This window comes from Dromiciops gliroides, chromosome 3 (assembly GCF_019393635.1).
Source record: "Dromiciops gliroides isolate mDroGli1 chromosome 3, mDroGli1.pri, whole genome shotgun sequence".
Classification (NCBI taxonomy): Eukaryota; Metazoa; Chordata; class Mammalia; order Microbiotheria; family Microbiotheriidae; genus Dromiciops; species Dromiciops gliroides.
The window spans coordinates 597,468,570-597,481,559 of record NC_057863.1 but is presented as its reverse complement, the minus strand read 5'-3'; the positions used below and the strand labels follow the sequence as shown (position 1 = coordinate 597,481,559).

General features: G+C 43.1%; 1 protein-coding gene across 7 annotated transcripts in view; it reads left to right on the top strand.

Annotated features, from left to right (window-relative positions):
- The window catches only part of SCMH1 (Scm polycomb group protein homolog 1), a 153,064-nt gene that overhangs the window by 124,031 nt on the left and 16,043 nt on the right, over positions 1–12,990 (top strand). For all 7 annotated transcript variants that reach the window (XM_043995986.1, XM_043995983.1, XM_043995984.1 and 4 more), the window contains 3 exons: positions 4,786–5,018; positions 8,620–8,746; positions 11,674–11,874. In XM_043995986.1, coding sequence (XP_043851921.1) covers positions 4,786–5,018; positions 8,620–8,746; positions 11,674–11,874 — 561 coding nt within the window. The remainder of the gene's footprint in view (positions 1–4,785; positions 5,019–8,619; positions 8,747–11,673; positions 11,875–12,990) is intronic.

Sequence of the window (12,990 nt, the reverse complement as noted above, 5' to 3'; positions counted from 1 at the left end):
AAGAAAGAAAAGACTCAGCACCTGAAAACTGGAAGGCACCATAGAGATCATCTAGTCTAATCCACTAATTTTCAATGTGATAAGGATACAGTGAAAACAATGAACTTTGAGTCAAAGGAGCTGGATTTGAATCAAGGCTCTACCGTGTCTCAGAGTGGAAAGGGACTGTGTGACCTCTGAGAGGCCACTGCTACCTGAACAGGAACTCTCAACAAAGTCATTCAGTCCTTACTCAGAGATCTCTAGGAGGAAAATAAACGCCCCACTGCAGGCCCATACACTTTAAGATAGCTCTAGTTGTTAGGAAGTTTTTGTTTATATCAAGCCTAAAGAATAATTCTTATTCATAAGATGATAACTTGTGTCTATCTCTGTGATCTCATAATAACTAAACTATATAAAGCACCTTAAGGTTTGCAACTGCCTTACATACATTATCTCACAATGCTTTATAGATACTAAGTGCTTAGAAAATGCCTCTTCATTCAGCTGAGCCTTGTAACAAGAGCCGCTTGAGATATATACTCTAGATATTATCATTCCCATTTTACATATAAGAAAACTGAGGACCAAAGAAGTGAAGTGCCTTGCCTGTGATTATTCAGCTAGCAAGTGTCAGAAGTGGGATTTAACTGGGTCTTCTTGACTCTAGTTCAGTTATGTCCATCATGCCATGTTGCAACTCAGATCTTTCTCTCCGTCATTTCTGCTTAAATCCCATCTCTTTTCCAGCCTTTCAGATACTTGAATGTGGTCATTGTGCTTCCCCTTATTGTTTCCCACCTGGCTGCTTATCTGGATTTTAATCTCCTCCAGAAACTCCTCTTTCTGAAAGAGCAAAGCAGTTCTGAAACTCATTCCTCTTCAGTGCCTCCTTTCCTTTATGCCCCTCCCCCTTCTCATTGGAGACGGTAGAGGATGGACATTGGAGAGCTCCTTCCAGATCCTCTATTTAAGGAGGGGCTCAGGGGCAGACATCCCATCATTACTCATCTGTCTACAGAACTTCGACATGCCCCACTCAGGCACCTTCCTTCTTTCCTGCTTTCCTTTCCCCCTCTCCCAACCCATTTCTCTTTTCAGCACCTTTTTATTTGTTGTCTTCCCCCATTAAATTGTGAGCTCCTTGAGGACAGGGATTTCTTTTGCTTTTTTTTTTTTTTTTTTTTTTTTTTGGTATCCTTAGCACTCAGCACAGTGCCTGACACATAATAGGCACCTAATAAATGTATATCAACTGACAGACCCTATTTTGTCTTTGCTAGCCTAAACATCTCCAGTTCCTTCAACCAATCTTCACGTGACATGACCTCAAGGCCTTTCACCATCTTAGACATCCTTCTCAAGATGATCTGTAATTTGTTACTGTCCTAAAAATGTGGTGCCCAGAACTGAGCACAAGATTCCAGATCTGAGCAATACAATAGTACTATCAGATCCCTAGTCCTGGACACCAAGCCTCTCCTAATGCGGCCTAAGCGTGCCACCTTGAACAAATTCTTCTCTTCAGCCAATGAGGAGGCTCAGATAAGATGGTCTCCAAAGTCCTTTCCAGCTCCAAATTCTAGGACTTTACTAGGCCTAGAAAGTGAAAGTGACTTGTTCAACTTGTATTTGTTTACTATCTACAATGTGTCCCAATCTGGGGATAACACAAAAGGAGGACACAACAGATTCCAATAATGAAAAAAATTTATAGTCTAGTTGGGAAACAAGACTTACATATAGAAAACTGAGAGGGGCAGCTAAGCAGATAGAGCACCAGCCCTGGAGTCAGGAGGACCTAAGTTCAAATCCAGCCTCAGACACTTAACACTTACTAGCTGTGTGACCCTGGGCAAGTCACTTAACCCCAACTGCCTCACCAAAAAAAAAGAAAAAAAGAAAACTGAGAGTATAATGTACCAACACAATTGGAACCACAAGATTACTGATCTAAGTATTATGCGTATTGTGTTCCTTCCCTCACCCAACACCAGTTATATTGTGAATGTACTCTTTTGAGCAGCGTTGTAGACCATAGAACCCAATATCTTCCAAGTAAAAGAAGTAAGAAGGAAATATTTGTGAAAAGAACTAAAGGATGTATGAGAGGAGAGGAGGAGGAGGAGGAGGAGGAGGGAAGAGAGAGACAGAGAGAGAAAATGACAATATTTTGAATCAGTTGAAAGTAAAAGCTGGCAAGGCAACAGATTGTGGAACTTGACCAAGAGCATACAACTTGAAAGGGACTACTAGTTCCATAGGTTTCCAATGTGGAAACCAGGGAAAATAGAATAAATAGTTTGACATGTCAAGTAGCCTTAACCTGACCCAGATGTTAATGCCTGGTGTCTCTTGTTGTTCTTTTATGTCCAACTCTTCATGGGTCTTATCTGGAAGGTACCTTATAGATCATTTGGTCCAACTCCTTCATTTTGAATGTAAGGAAATCAAGGCCCATTGGGGGTGGGTGGGTGGGGCCAAATTGCCTTGTCCAAGATCATGCAGGCATTAAGGAGCTAAACCCGAAATTCACACTTGCATCTTCTGACTCCATCCCTTCCATTTCTGAGTAGTGGCAACAAAAACAACCAGTGATAAATATGAGAAGCCTTCTGTATAAGGGTGTCCTTAGAAATTTCATCACTTACAAGGAAATATGTAATTGTGCTAACTTATATAGTATACTTTATATAGTTATCCCTTCCACAGTGTGACTTTCCCCACTGCAGTTTCGATATATTGTGGGTTGGCATAAGAAATTAAATGGGAGTTTTGGGGGGAGTTTTGCAGAAGTCAGACAACACTCAAAGGCCAGAAGATGATACAGAAAAAAGTTTAGAAGCCCAGAAATGCATAAAATATATGTATGGTATTGTATAGTATCAACATATTTTATCTTTTAATACCATAATAATTCAGACTTCTTCTCTGGTACAAAGGAAGGGACAAAAAATGTTATGTGGATTTTCCAGATCGAGGGGGGGGTACCACAACCCTAACTCATTTGATGTAGAAGGGATAATTGTAGTATCATAATCCCATAGTCACAAAGCTAGAAGATACCTATAGAGATTATCTGTTCCAGGCCTCTTATTTTGTAGTTAAGAAAACTGAGGGCCAAAGAGGTTAAGTTACCCAAGGTTACATAGGTGGCAATTGTGAGGGCTGGGGTTTGTATCTAGGACCTTTGGCTCTAAATCCAGACCTCTTTGTACTGTACTACATTGCCTCTTGCTAAAGGAATTAAGAAAAAAGAGAAATCTTTATGGGCTAAAGAAGATGATTCTTAAGATTTGAGGATTGGTAAAATGGCGGTATCTTTGAGAAAAATAGGAAAAACAGGAGGAACCAGTTTGGTGGGAGAAGGAGGCGATGTTTGGTTTTTAACTTATTTAATTTGATGTACCTACTGGACATCCCATTTCCTAAGACCCTTCCCAGAACTCTTTCTGTACCCTAATAATTTAGACAATGTCAGATATCACTTCCAAATGGGAAGAACTACAGAACTCTTGAAGCCTCCCAATTGGGTATATAGAAAATTAATTTATTACAGTTTTTTTAATTAGCATTAAAGATTAGTCTCTGTTGGTCTGGATACTTTCTATGCTAATAGCTGGCATGTGAGCCACACATGAGCTGATTTGGGAGAAAGACTAGGGTTGCCTGGTTTTTTGCTCCATCATAGTCTTCTTAGGCCAAATAATGCAACCTTGTGCTACTAACAATTTTTCATCATTACTCAAAGGTGACACTTTTGGAGGTACACATCTGATTTAATAGATTAAGAGATGCAACAAAGGAGAGAAAGTTTTAGATTCTGAGAATCATTGCTCCCCATAAAGAATGACTCCCTGGCCAGCTTCCAAGAATAATGTAGACACTTTACTTGAAAGAACCTGACCCTGACCAAAGCGTATCAGCAAAATGTACTTTTTAATGGTATGAAATGAGGCTATCAGAGATACTCCTATGTAAAGAACAACATTGGCCTTTGAATAGTCAGACCAAAAACAATTTTTCCCTTATATATATAGACTTGAATCTCCATCTTAGTCCTCCAATATCTCTTCATGTAATGGAAGTGACCAGGTTTTCAAAAGGCAGTACCAGCAGAGCACAAACTCTGCTGCCATTTTCAGGTTCCACTAAGTTGGAAAGTCTTTGAGTACTAGCTGTCAGTGGGTAGACTGTGTGTGGGTCAGAGCAAAGTTCAGACAGGTTCATCACCAGAAGGCTTTTGGCAATAGCATCTAATAAAAACATCTGCTAAGGCATTGGAGGGATGTATGGTGGTGTGCAGCAGCGGAGGAATTACAAACATGGATAAAAGTGAATTTTTTCAGTATTTGAATGTGGATCTATCAGTTATAAGGACTAAAAGGGGTCTTAGAGATGATCTGTTCCGCTCCTTCATTTTGTAGATGAGAAATCAAGGTCTAGGTGCAACTTATACTTCATCTTTGAGATGATGGCAAAGAAAGAGCCTGAAATGTCCCAATCAAAAATTACTAGACACCTTGGAAAGGCATGAACAGGAGAGAACAAGAACAATATTCCTAAGCTATCTGAGAACTGTAAAAGTCTTAGTGGAGCCTGCCTGAAGGGTTCATTAGATTCAAATGGATTTGTTTTCCTGAGTTGTGAGAGCTTTTGCAAGGAAGAAGTGTGGAGCTCTGTTCTGATTAGATAATGGCTCTTATTGTCATCTCTTACAGGAACAACAAGGTCTTACTCCATTGGTGGGGATGGGCGTTATAGCATTCAAGAAGAGGGGTTGACACAGTCTTTTTCTTGCAGTTGTGATTCCAAAGAACCCTTTTCCCACCTCTGATGCAAGCGCTGAGAAACCCAGCATGCACAGTGGCACCAAAGCTGTCTTGGGGCATCAGCCAGGGCAGAGGGGCCGCAAACCAGGCAAGAAGCGAGGCCGAACACCTAAGACTCTGATTCACCACCCCATCTCCACCCCATCCAAGTCAGTGGAACCTCTGAAATTCCCAAAGAAGAGGGGACCTAAGCCCGGCAGTAAGGTAGGTGAGCAAAATGGGCCGTGTTATCACATACCCATGGCAGGTTTGTAGAGAGGGGTTATGTGGGTATAGCTGGAGGGTGGGGAAGGGAACATGCTCATGTACGACTGTGTTGGGAAGGGAGAAATTCATTCAGTCCCTCTGTCTTTTAAAAGAACTGCCTTGTGCTTAGCACAGGATCTTGCACAGATATATGTTTGTTTAATTTAATTAACATGGTCGGTATTGTTTTTTTATAGTGCCAACTTGATCCACTATTGGAGATCAGCTGGTGGGAAATGATGATCTCCTGGGTTTTGACTCTTAACACACTCTGCAAATTCAATGAGTTTGGGGTATAATTCATCCTTCCTGAGATGATAGCAGTAGCTTTTTGTCAGTGTATGAACAGAGGCCTATAGGCATGTGCAGGAGATGGGAAAGTGGCATGTAGCTATCTTCCCTGTTGCATGTTCCCTCTTCCAAAATTCCTGAGACAGACTGCTAACCTGACTGGGAAGCAAGAGCCTCCCCCTCTTCCTGGGATGATTCCAGGCCAGGCCACCTGTTAAAACACTAACACATCCAGTCTATTACTTAAATCAATTGTGTTTTCCTACATTTTATTCATACATTGAGTCTTTTATCCAACAGATATCCATTTTGGACCTAAAGAAACTCAGAAAACATTACCTACTTGTGCCTCTTCCTCCTCACTCCTAGTCTGTGCTTGGATTATTTCTGTTTCAGTTACTACAACCATCTTCTCACTCATTTGCCTACTTAGTTCTCTGCCCTCTCTTTATAATCCTGAATACCCTGAACAGTCATTTTACTGCCAGGTTTATCAACAGTTAGACAATGCATTCTCAGCCTTAAGGCCCCTCACCACAGTGCTTGGGATGACCTGACCTCTTTTTCTCCCTGCCCTGATAGAGTGCTCCTTATCCATTGTTCCTAGCCACCTCATTCCCTCTTCTTACATACTATGTACACTTCGCAGCTTTCCCAACTTCCTTCCATCATCCAGGAATTTCTTGAAGTCCCACTTCTTCCCAAAGCCTTTTTTAGCTCACAGGAACAATTAGTTATTCTCTCTGTCTTTTCTCCTACCCACCACTTACTCTGATGTTCAGAGACAACGTGTTGTATTGGGGGTGGGAGGAACATGGAGACCTGGGTTCAAGAGACCTGGTTCCAAATCGTAGCTGTGAATACTCATTGTCTCTGTGACCTTGACCAAGTGATTTAATATCCCTGAGCCTTCCCCTTCCTTTGTAGGCTCGATGGGAATGTGTTAAAACGTGCACTACCTGCCTCATAAAAGTATTATGAGAATTAAAGAGGATAATGTTTATCAAGTGCTTTGAATATAAATATGGCTTGTTTTCACTTAGAACTATATTATATAAAGCGTACTAAGTACCCCCGTACTAAACTATCCTGTGTCACTGAGTATATGAAGAGTATGTGAAGGGTGATGTATACCAGTACTTTATGCCTTTTCATACTCTGTGTGTATGCATAGTCACCTTTTTGAGTTCTTCCTCAGAAGGCAGAGGATCTGTCCGTCACTCTGCATGCTCCTAACAGAATGTTCCTGGGCTCTTTGGGAAGTGGTGTTCTTTATGGGTGATTATCTTATTTCTAACTTTTTGGAAAAGAGCTTCAGAAAAGAGCCCTGTCATCTTTGAGAGTTCCTCTCTTGCTACAGTCTTCCTATAGTAGTATGAATTCTTATAGTATAGACTTATAGACTCACCTTCACCGTTTTGGATTCCATTTCCTCCATGTTTTATGTTTCTATCCCCAGTATGTATCAGTCAATCAACAAGCATTTTTTTTTTTTGCACGGGGCAATGAGGGTTAAGTGGCTTGCCCAGGGTCACACAGCTAGTAAGTGTTAAGTGTCTGAGGCTGGATTTGAACTCAGGTCCTTCTGAATCCAGGGCTGGTGCTCTATCCACTATGTCACCTAGCTGCCCCAACACTGTAGAGTTTTAAACAGCAATATTTGGCAACTGATTGGATATGTTGAGGTGAGAGAGAGAAGAAATAATAACAAGATTATGAACCTGGGAAACTGGAAGAATGTGCCACCTTCAACAGAAATGGTGACATTTGGAAGAGGGGTGGTAAAGGGCAGCATGGTGGTGGATAAGGCATTAGATGTGGAATCAAGAAGATGTGGATTCAAAAGCTGCCCCAGATAATTACTAGCTGTGTGACCCCGGGCAAGTCACCTGACCTCTCATTTTCCTCATCTGTAAAATGAGGGGTCAGATCTGATGGCCCCCAAAGTTGCTGTGAGTTCTAATGCTATGATCCTGTGATTACATATGCACATGTCTAGGGGAGACAGGAGGGTGTGGGTTTCCACCATTCATTTCAGTGAATGTTTGTTAAGTGATTCCTTATTTTGTGCAGAGCATTGTAACTAGGTGTTGGATAGATGCAAAGATAAGATCTGAATTCTGCCCTCTTGAAGTTTATTTTGTAGGAGAGGGGTGTAACACATACCCAACATAGTAATTGATATGGGCTTTAGAACAAAGGGTCATATGATGTTTGAAGGGAAAAGTCATGTTTATGGGGGATTAGAAAAGGCTTCCCAAAGGAATTAGGATTTAGATTGGACTTCCACAAACAAAAGAAAAAGAATGGAGGGACATTGTAGGCACCATGGGCATTGAAACAGAGGCAGTAGATTGCAAGCTACATTCATTTTAATTGGAGTATAACTGTTATAGGATAATATTATGAGGTAAGGCTAGAAAGATGAGGTAGCACCAAATTGTAGGGGGGCTTTAGATGTCAGGCAAGGCATTGTAACATTAATCAACAACCTTTGGGAGCCACCGAAAAGTTTTGAACACAGGAATAACATGAACTGATCTCATGGTTTGTGAAAAATAGACTGGAAGGGATAGAGCTCAGGGGAAGAAGGAAGACTTGAGAGCAATAGGCTATTATGGTAGAGTCATAGTTTCATGGTCTAGGCAGGTGGTGATGAAGCCCTGTGCTATGGTGGTGGCTGTACAGGAAGATACAAGGTTGAAAAGCATGTGTTCAGGGCAGCTAGGTAGCTCAGTGGATAAAGCACCAGCCCTGGATTCAGGAGTACCTGAGTTCAAGTCTGGCCTCAGACACTTGATCCTTACTAACTGTGTGACCCTGGGCAAGTCACTTAACCCTGAATGCCCCACCAGAAAAGAAAGAAAGAAAGAAGAAAAAGTATGTGTTCCAAATCCAAGTTCACTATGACAGTGTTGGGTTTTTTCTTGTTGGTTAATTTGTGCTACACTTACACAGAATCTGGAATTTCACTGAATACAAGCAAACCTGACAATGAAGAGGTAGTGGCTAAGCTCTGGCTTCATGGACAGGGGTAGGAGGAGAAGATTTTTGTTCATTTGTTTATTCATTTATTCATTCCACTAATATTTATTGTGTATCTACCATTAGTAAGGTTCTGTAGAGAATTCAAAAGTATAAAAGATGATCTCCAGCCTCAAGGAACTCGTGGTCTGTCAGGAGAGTAAATGCTTGGGATAAAGGGAGACAGATACACACACACACTAATACATACAGTTGGCAAACTTTTCTCCATCTGTTTTGGCAGCGAAAACCTCGGACTTTGTTAAACCCAGCACCCACCTCGCCGACCACCAGTACCCCCGAACCAGACACCAGCACTGTGCCCCAGGACGCTGCTACTATCCCCAGCTCAGCCATGCAGGCCCCCACAGGTAAAAGACCCAATTATGGACCAAATGCTCCAAGGCCAGTGCCTTTTTCTGCACTGATAGGCTTAATATCTAAGGTCATCGGGGGCAGCTAGATGGCGCAGTGGTTAAAGCACCGGCCCTGAATTCAGGAGTACCTGAGTTCAAATCCGGCCTCAGACACTTGACACTTACTAGCTGTGTGACCCTGGGCAAGTCACTTAATCCCCATTGCCTGCAAAAAAACAAAAAAAAAATATATATATCTAAGGTCATCATAAGAACACTGGACTTAGTAACTGTGTGACCCTGGGCAAGTCACTTAACCCCAATTGCCTTGCCAAAAAAAAAAAAAAAAAGAACACTGGCCTGGGAGTCTGTCAGAAGATCTAAGCTTGCCTTTGTCATGCACTGTGTGACATTGGCCAAATCACTTCCACTTTCTGAGCCTCAGTTTCCTTCTCTATAACATGGAGGTATTGGACAAAAATTCATCTGAGTAACCCCACACTAACATGTGACTCGGCTTCTTTGAGTTTTGCACCATTTGGGGCCCAAAATGCTTCTATACAGGGTAAATCTTTAGTCTTTCATGTACTAAAACAGTCAGGCTGAGAAATCCCAAGAGGTTCAGTGAGTTGTGGAGATACCAGAGGTCTTTCCCAACACATTTATTCATCCAGCAAACATTTCTTAAACAACTACTACATCGAGTGCCTTAAGCTATTGTTGAGATTACAGAACTGAAAAGTGACACACACCCTCACAAAGCTTGCAGTCGGACAAGCCAGAGGCCATGTGCACACAGAACTGAGGTAGAGTGATGAGAGAGACGGACAGAATGCTCTAAAAGACTGAATAGAAAGAAGTTCTCCTTTGGTTTGGGAGGATTCGGGAAGCTTCTTGGAAAAGACAGTATTGAAACTGAGCCTTGAAGGAAAATGAAGAATCTCATAAGCAGAGGTGTGGGTGGAAAGCTTTCAGAGCATTGAGGGGAGAAGCTGCAAGGAGGACAGAGGCAAGAGAAGGCAGAAAATGGTCTGGAAGATGGAGCTTCTGAAAGAAGACCACATGAAATAAACTCAGTTCAATTTAATAAACATTTAGTAAGTGCCCACTCTAGGCCAAGATGGTTCTCTGTTAGGTATCAGAGATAGAGTGAAAAACCTCAGCCAAGAAGGTCTGGCTCTAAAGTAATATAAGTAATCTTTTAACAAGTGTACAAGAACTTAGACAAATGAGATATTCTTCAAAAAAGTCATTCTCAAAGCTGTGAGCTCATTCCAATAAAGTTACCGTTGCAGGAAATCATTTTGAAACTCCTTTTAGCATTGCCTTCTGAGGGAATCCCAGTCTTTTGAATATTCTCAGTGGTAGCAAATTCTTACTGAGGGGAGATTTTATTTTTTACTATAAACGTTTTTGTTGTTGTTATTTAGTCATTTGAGGTGTGTCTGACTCTTTGTGACCCCACTTGGGTTTTCTTGGAAGGGATCCTGGGATGGCTCGCCATTTCCTTCTCCAGCTCATTTTACAGATGAGGATGTTGAGACAAACAGAATTAAGTGCCTTGCTCCGTGTCACACAGCTAGTAAGTGTCTGAGGCCAGATTTGAATTCCACCATGTTCTTGCTGTCAGTCATAAGCTGATGAAGCTGGAGAAGAGATGTTATCAGGCAACAGTCCGCAGGCCTTCACCCCTGGGCTCTGGAGAGTGACAGGGCCTAAGGATGCCTTGGGCTTGTTTTGGAAAGGCAAGAAGCTGAGCTAGCCTTAATGCTTGTCATCAGGAAGCCCTGAGAGTGTGGCCGAATAGCACAGCAACTGACCTGGTTTGAGTTCTTCTTAAAAGATGGAAGAAGAGCTCTCCTGGGCTGGCCTCATGCCTCCTTCTCCATGCTGTGCCTTGCTACAGTGCTAGGGGATAAGACTGGGTGCTATGGAAGTAGCATGACCAGTACCACAAGGACAAAAGCAGTCCTAATGGACAAATCCAGATTCTTCCTTATCTTTTTTTTTAATGGGCTTTGTTGTGATTTTTTTCTCCTAGCCATTGAGCCAGCAGCAGGCAGGCAGGCCCACTTAAAGGGCCAGAAGGGCCAGGGCCAGTTTCAGTTTCTGAGGCCAAGTCATTAAACAGACAAACAAACAAAAAGACACATGAAGATCAAATAAGGCATCAAAAAAGAATGTGGCATTTGAACTGTTTTTTCTTTAACCAAATCTTTTTCTCACCTTTTTCTGTATAAATGCACTAACAATTGAAAAAAAATGAGTGGCTTTTGTTCATTGTCACAGTTGATTTTAAACCTATTGCACATGTTCTTGTCCCAGAGAGGAACAGCAGTGGTTTGGGCTGGAATTCTAGGCACTTGTCCTTCCACCACTGCCCTCTTTGACCCTTTCAGCAAGGAATTCCATGTCAGAGCATGGAGCAGGTGGCCAAGGGAGAGAAGGACCTCTCTTACCTCTTCACTCCATCCCTGATGATCCGGTCCCCTCCTCCCACTCCCAGCCTTCCACACTCCTTATCAGGAAGTGGAAAGGCAGACATATAGACACCGTGTGAGGAAAAGAGAGTGATCAAGAGACAGGGAGAATACAGGGGGAGAGAAACAGGAAGGATATGGAAGAATGTACATTTCAGGGATCGTTAGGAATTTTGTTTTCAGTATGAGAAAGATAACTGTTGTTTTGGGCCCTGGCTTTTTGACAGCATCATTTCCCCCAGTAGGCATTATTCCCAGAACTTTTGATCATGCAGGCCAGGCCAATAACAGCTGGGTACACGCTTCCTTTTCTCCTCCCAACTCCACCCCACCACCCCCACCCCATCCTCTGCAGTATTGCACTGGGCAAGGATATGTTAGAGCTGAGAAGCTGGAGGTGAATGTAGAACTCTGTATTCTCTGGGGTCTGTCCAAGTCCCACTGCTTCTGTTTCTCCTGCAGTTTGCATCTACTTGAACAAGAATGGCAGCACTGGCCCCCACTTGGACAAAAAGAAGGTCCAGCAGCTGCCTGACCACTTTGGGCCAGCACGGGCCTCAGTGGTCCTGCAGCAGGCAGTACAGGCCTGTATTGACTGTGCTTACCACCAGAAGACCGTCTTCAGCTTCCTCAAGCAAGGCCATGGCGGGGAGGTCATCTCAGGTAAGCACCTTCTCCCAGCTGCCTGGGGCCCTCGTCTTGCCCTTCCTCTCTGTACAGGCAGGGCCAGGGCCCTAGGCAGCTACAGGGCCAGGGTTTTCTTTCCTGCTGTATCTTGTAATCTGCCTCACCTCCCTAACTTTCAGAAAAGTGGGGAAAGGTCCCTTACGGAGTGAGGTGGCTGTTGGTAGGAGGGTCCTTGCCTGGGTTTGCTTCTCCTTTTTCCCTCCTCAGGAGCACCAAAGTCCCCAGGTCTCCCCTGGCCACACTCATGAACCTTTTTGCCAACCTCAGGCTCATTCCTTGGATCAGGTGACTAGGCCCCTAAATAAGGCTTATGTTCTTCCTCCGTCCAGCCCATTTTCACCTGCCCATGCCCCAAGTGTGCTTCAGTGAATGTCAGCCTGTCCTGTTCATACATAAATGTATCACTTTGAAGATTTCTCCAAAAATGAGGATCAGCACAGAAGTTTCTCCCAGCTATTCGGGAGTTTCTTCTCCCACCAAGCTTGGCTCTGCCCTCATTTTCCTAAACGGAGGTCTTTCTAGGCACAAGAGGGTCTGTGTACTATGCCAGGAGGGCAAAGCAGTTGCTTCTTTTTTCCTGCTGTGGACTCAACATCATAAAACCCCTTGATTATTTTCACCTTGATTTTCCCAAATCTTATGCTTCATTTCCCACCAAATCTCCTATTCCCTCTCTTTCCCCTTCAGCAGCTCTGATGAATACCAACAAGGGGAGACATATCCTTTGCCCTCTAAATGCCCACTCAGCCTCCCCTCCTCTCTCTCCTTTTCCCTCCCCACTCAGCAGCAGCATTTAGCCCTGAGGAGCCCCAGCTGGTGCCTGACCAGCCATCAGTGCCTACACACCACCTTAGCAAACACCAGAACATAAGCACATGCCCATCAGACTGCCCAGGCACTGGGCACCTGGGTAACCTGGAACACTGGGCACAGCTGTAACATGATGCAGTATCAAAATCACTGGCTTGGGAAGAAGAGCTGGGATTGAGTCTCAGCTCTTAACAATCATTATAACCTATATTTATGTGCTGCTTTACATATTTCATCTCATTTGATCCTCATAGGAACACCATACAGTAGTTAATAAAGGTG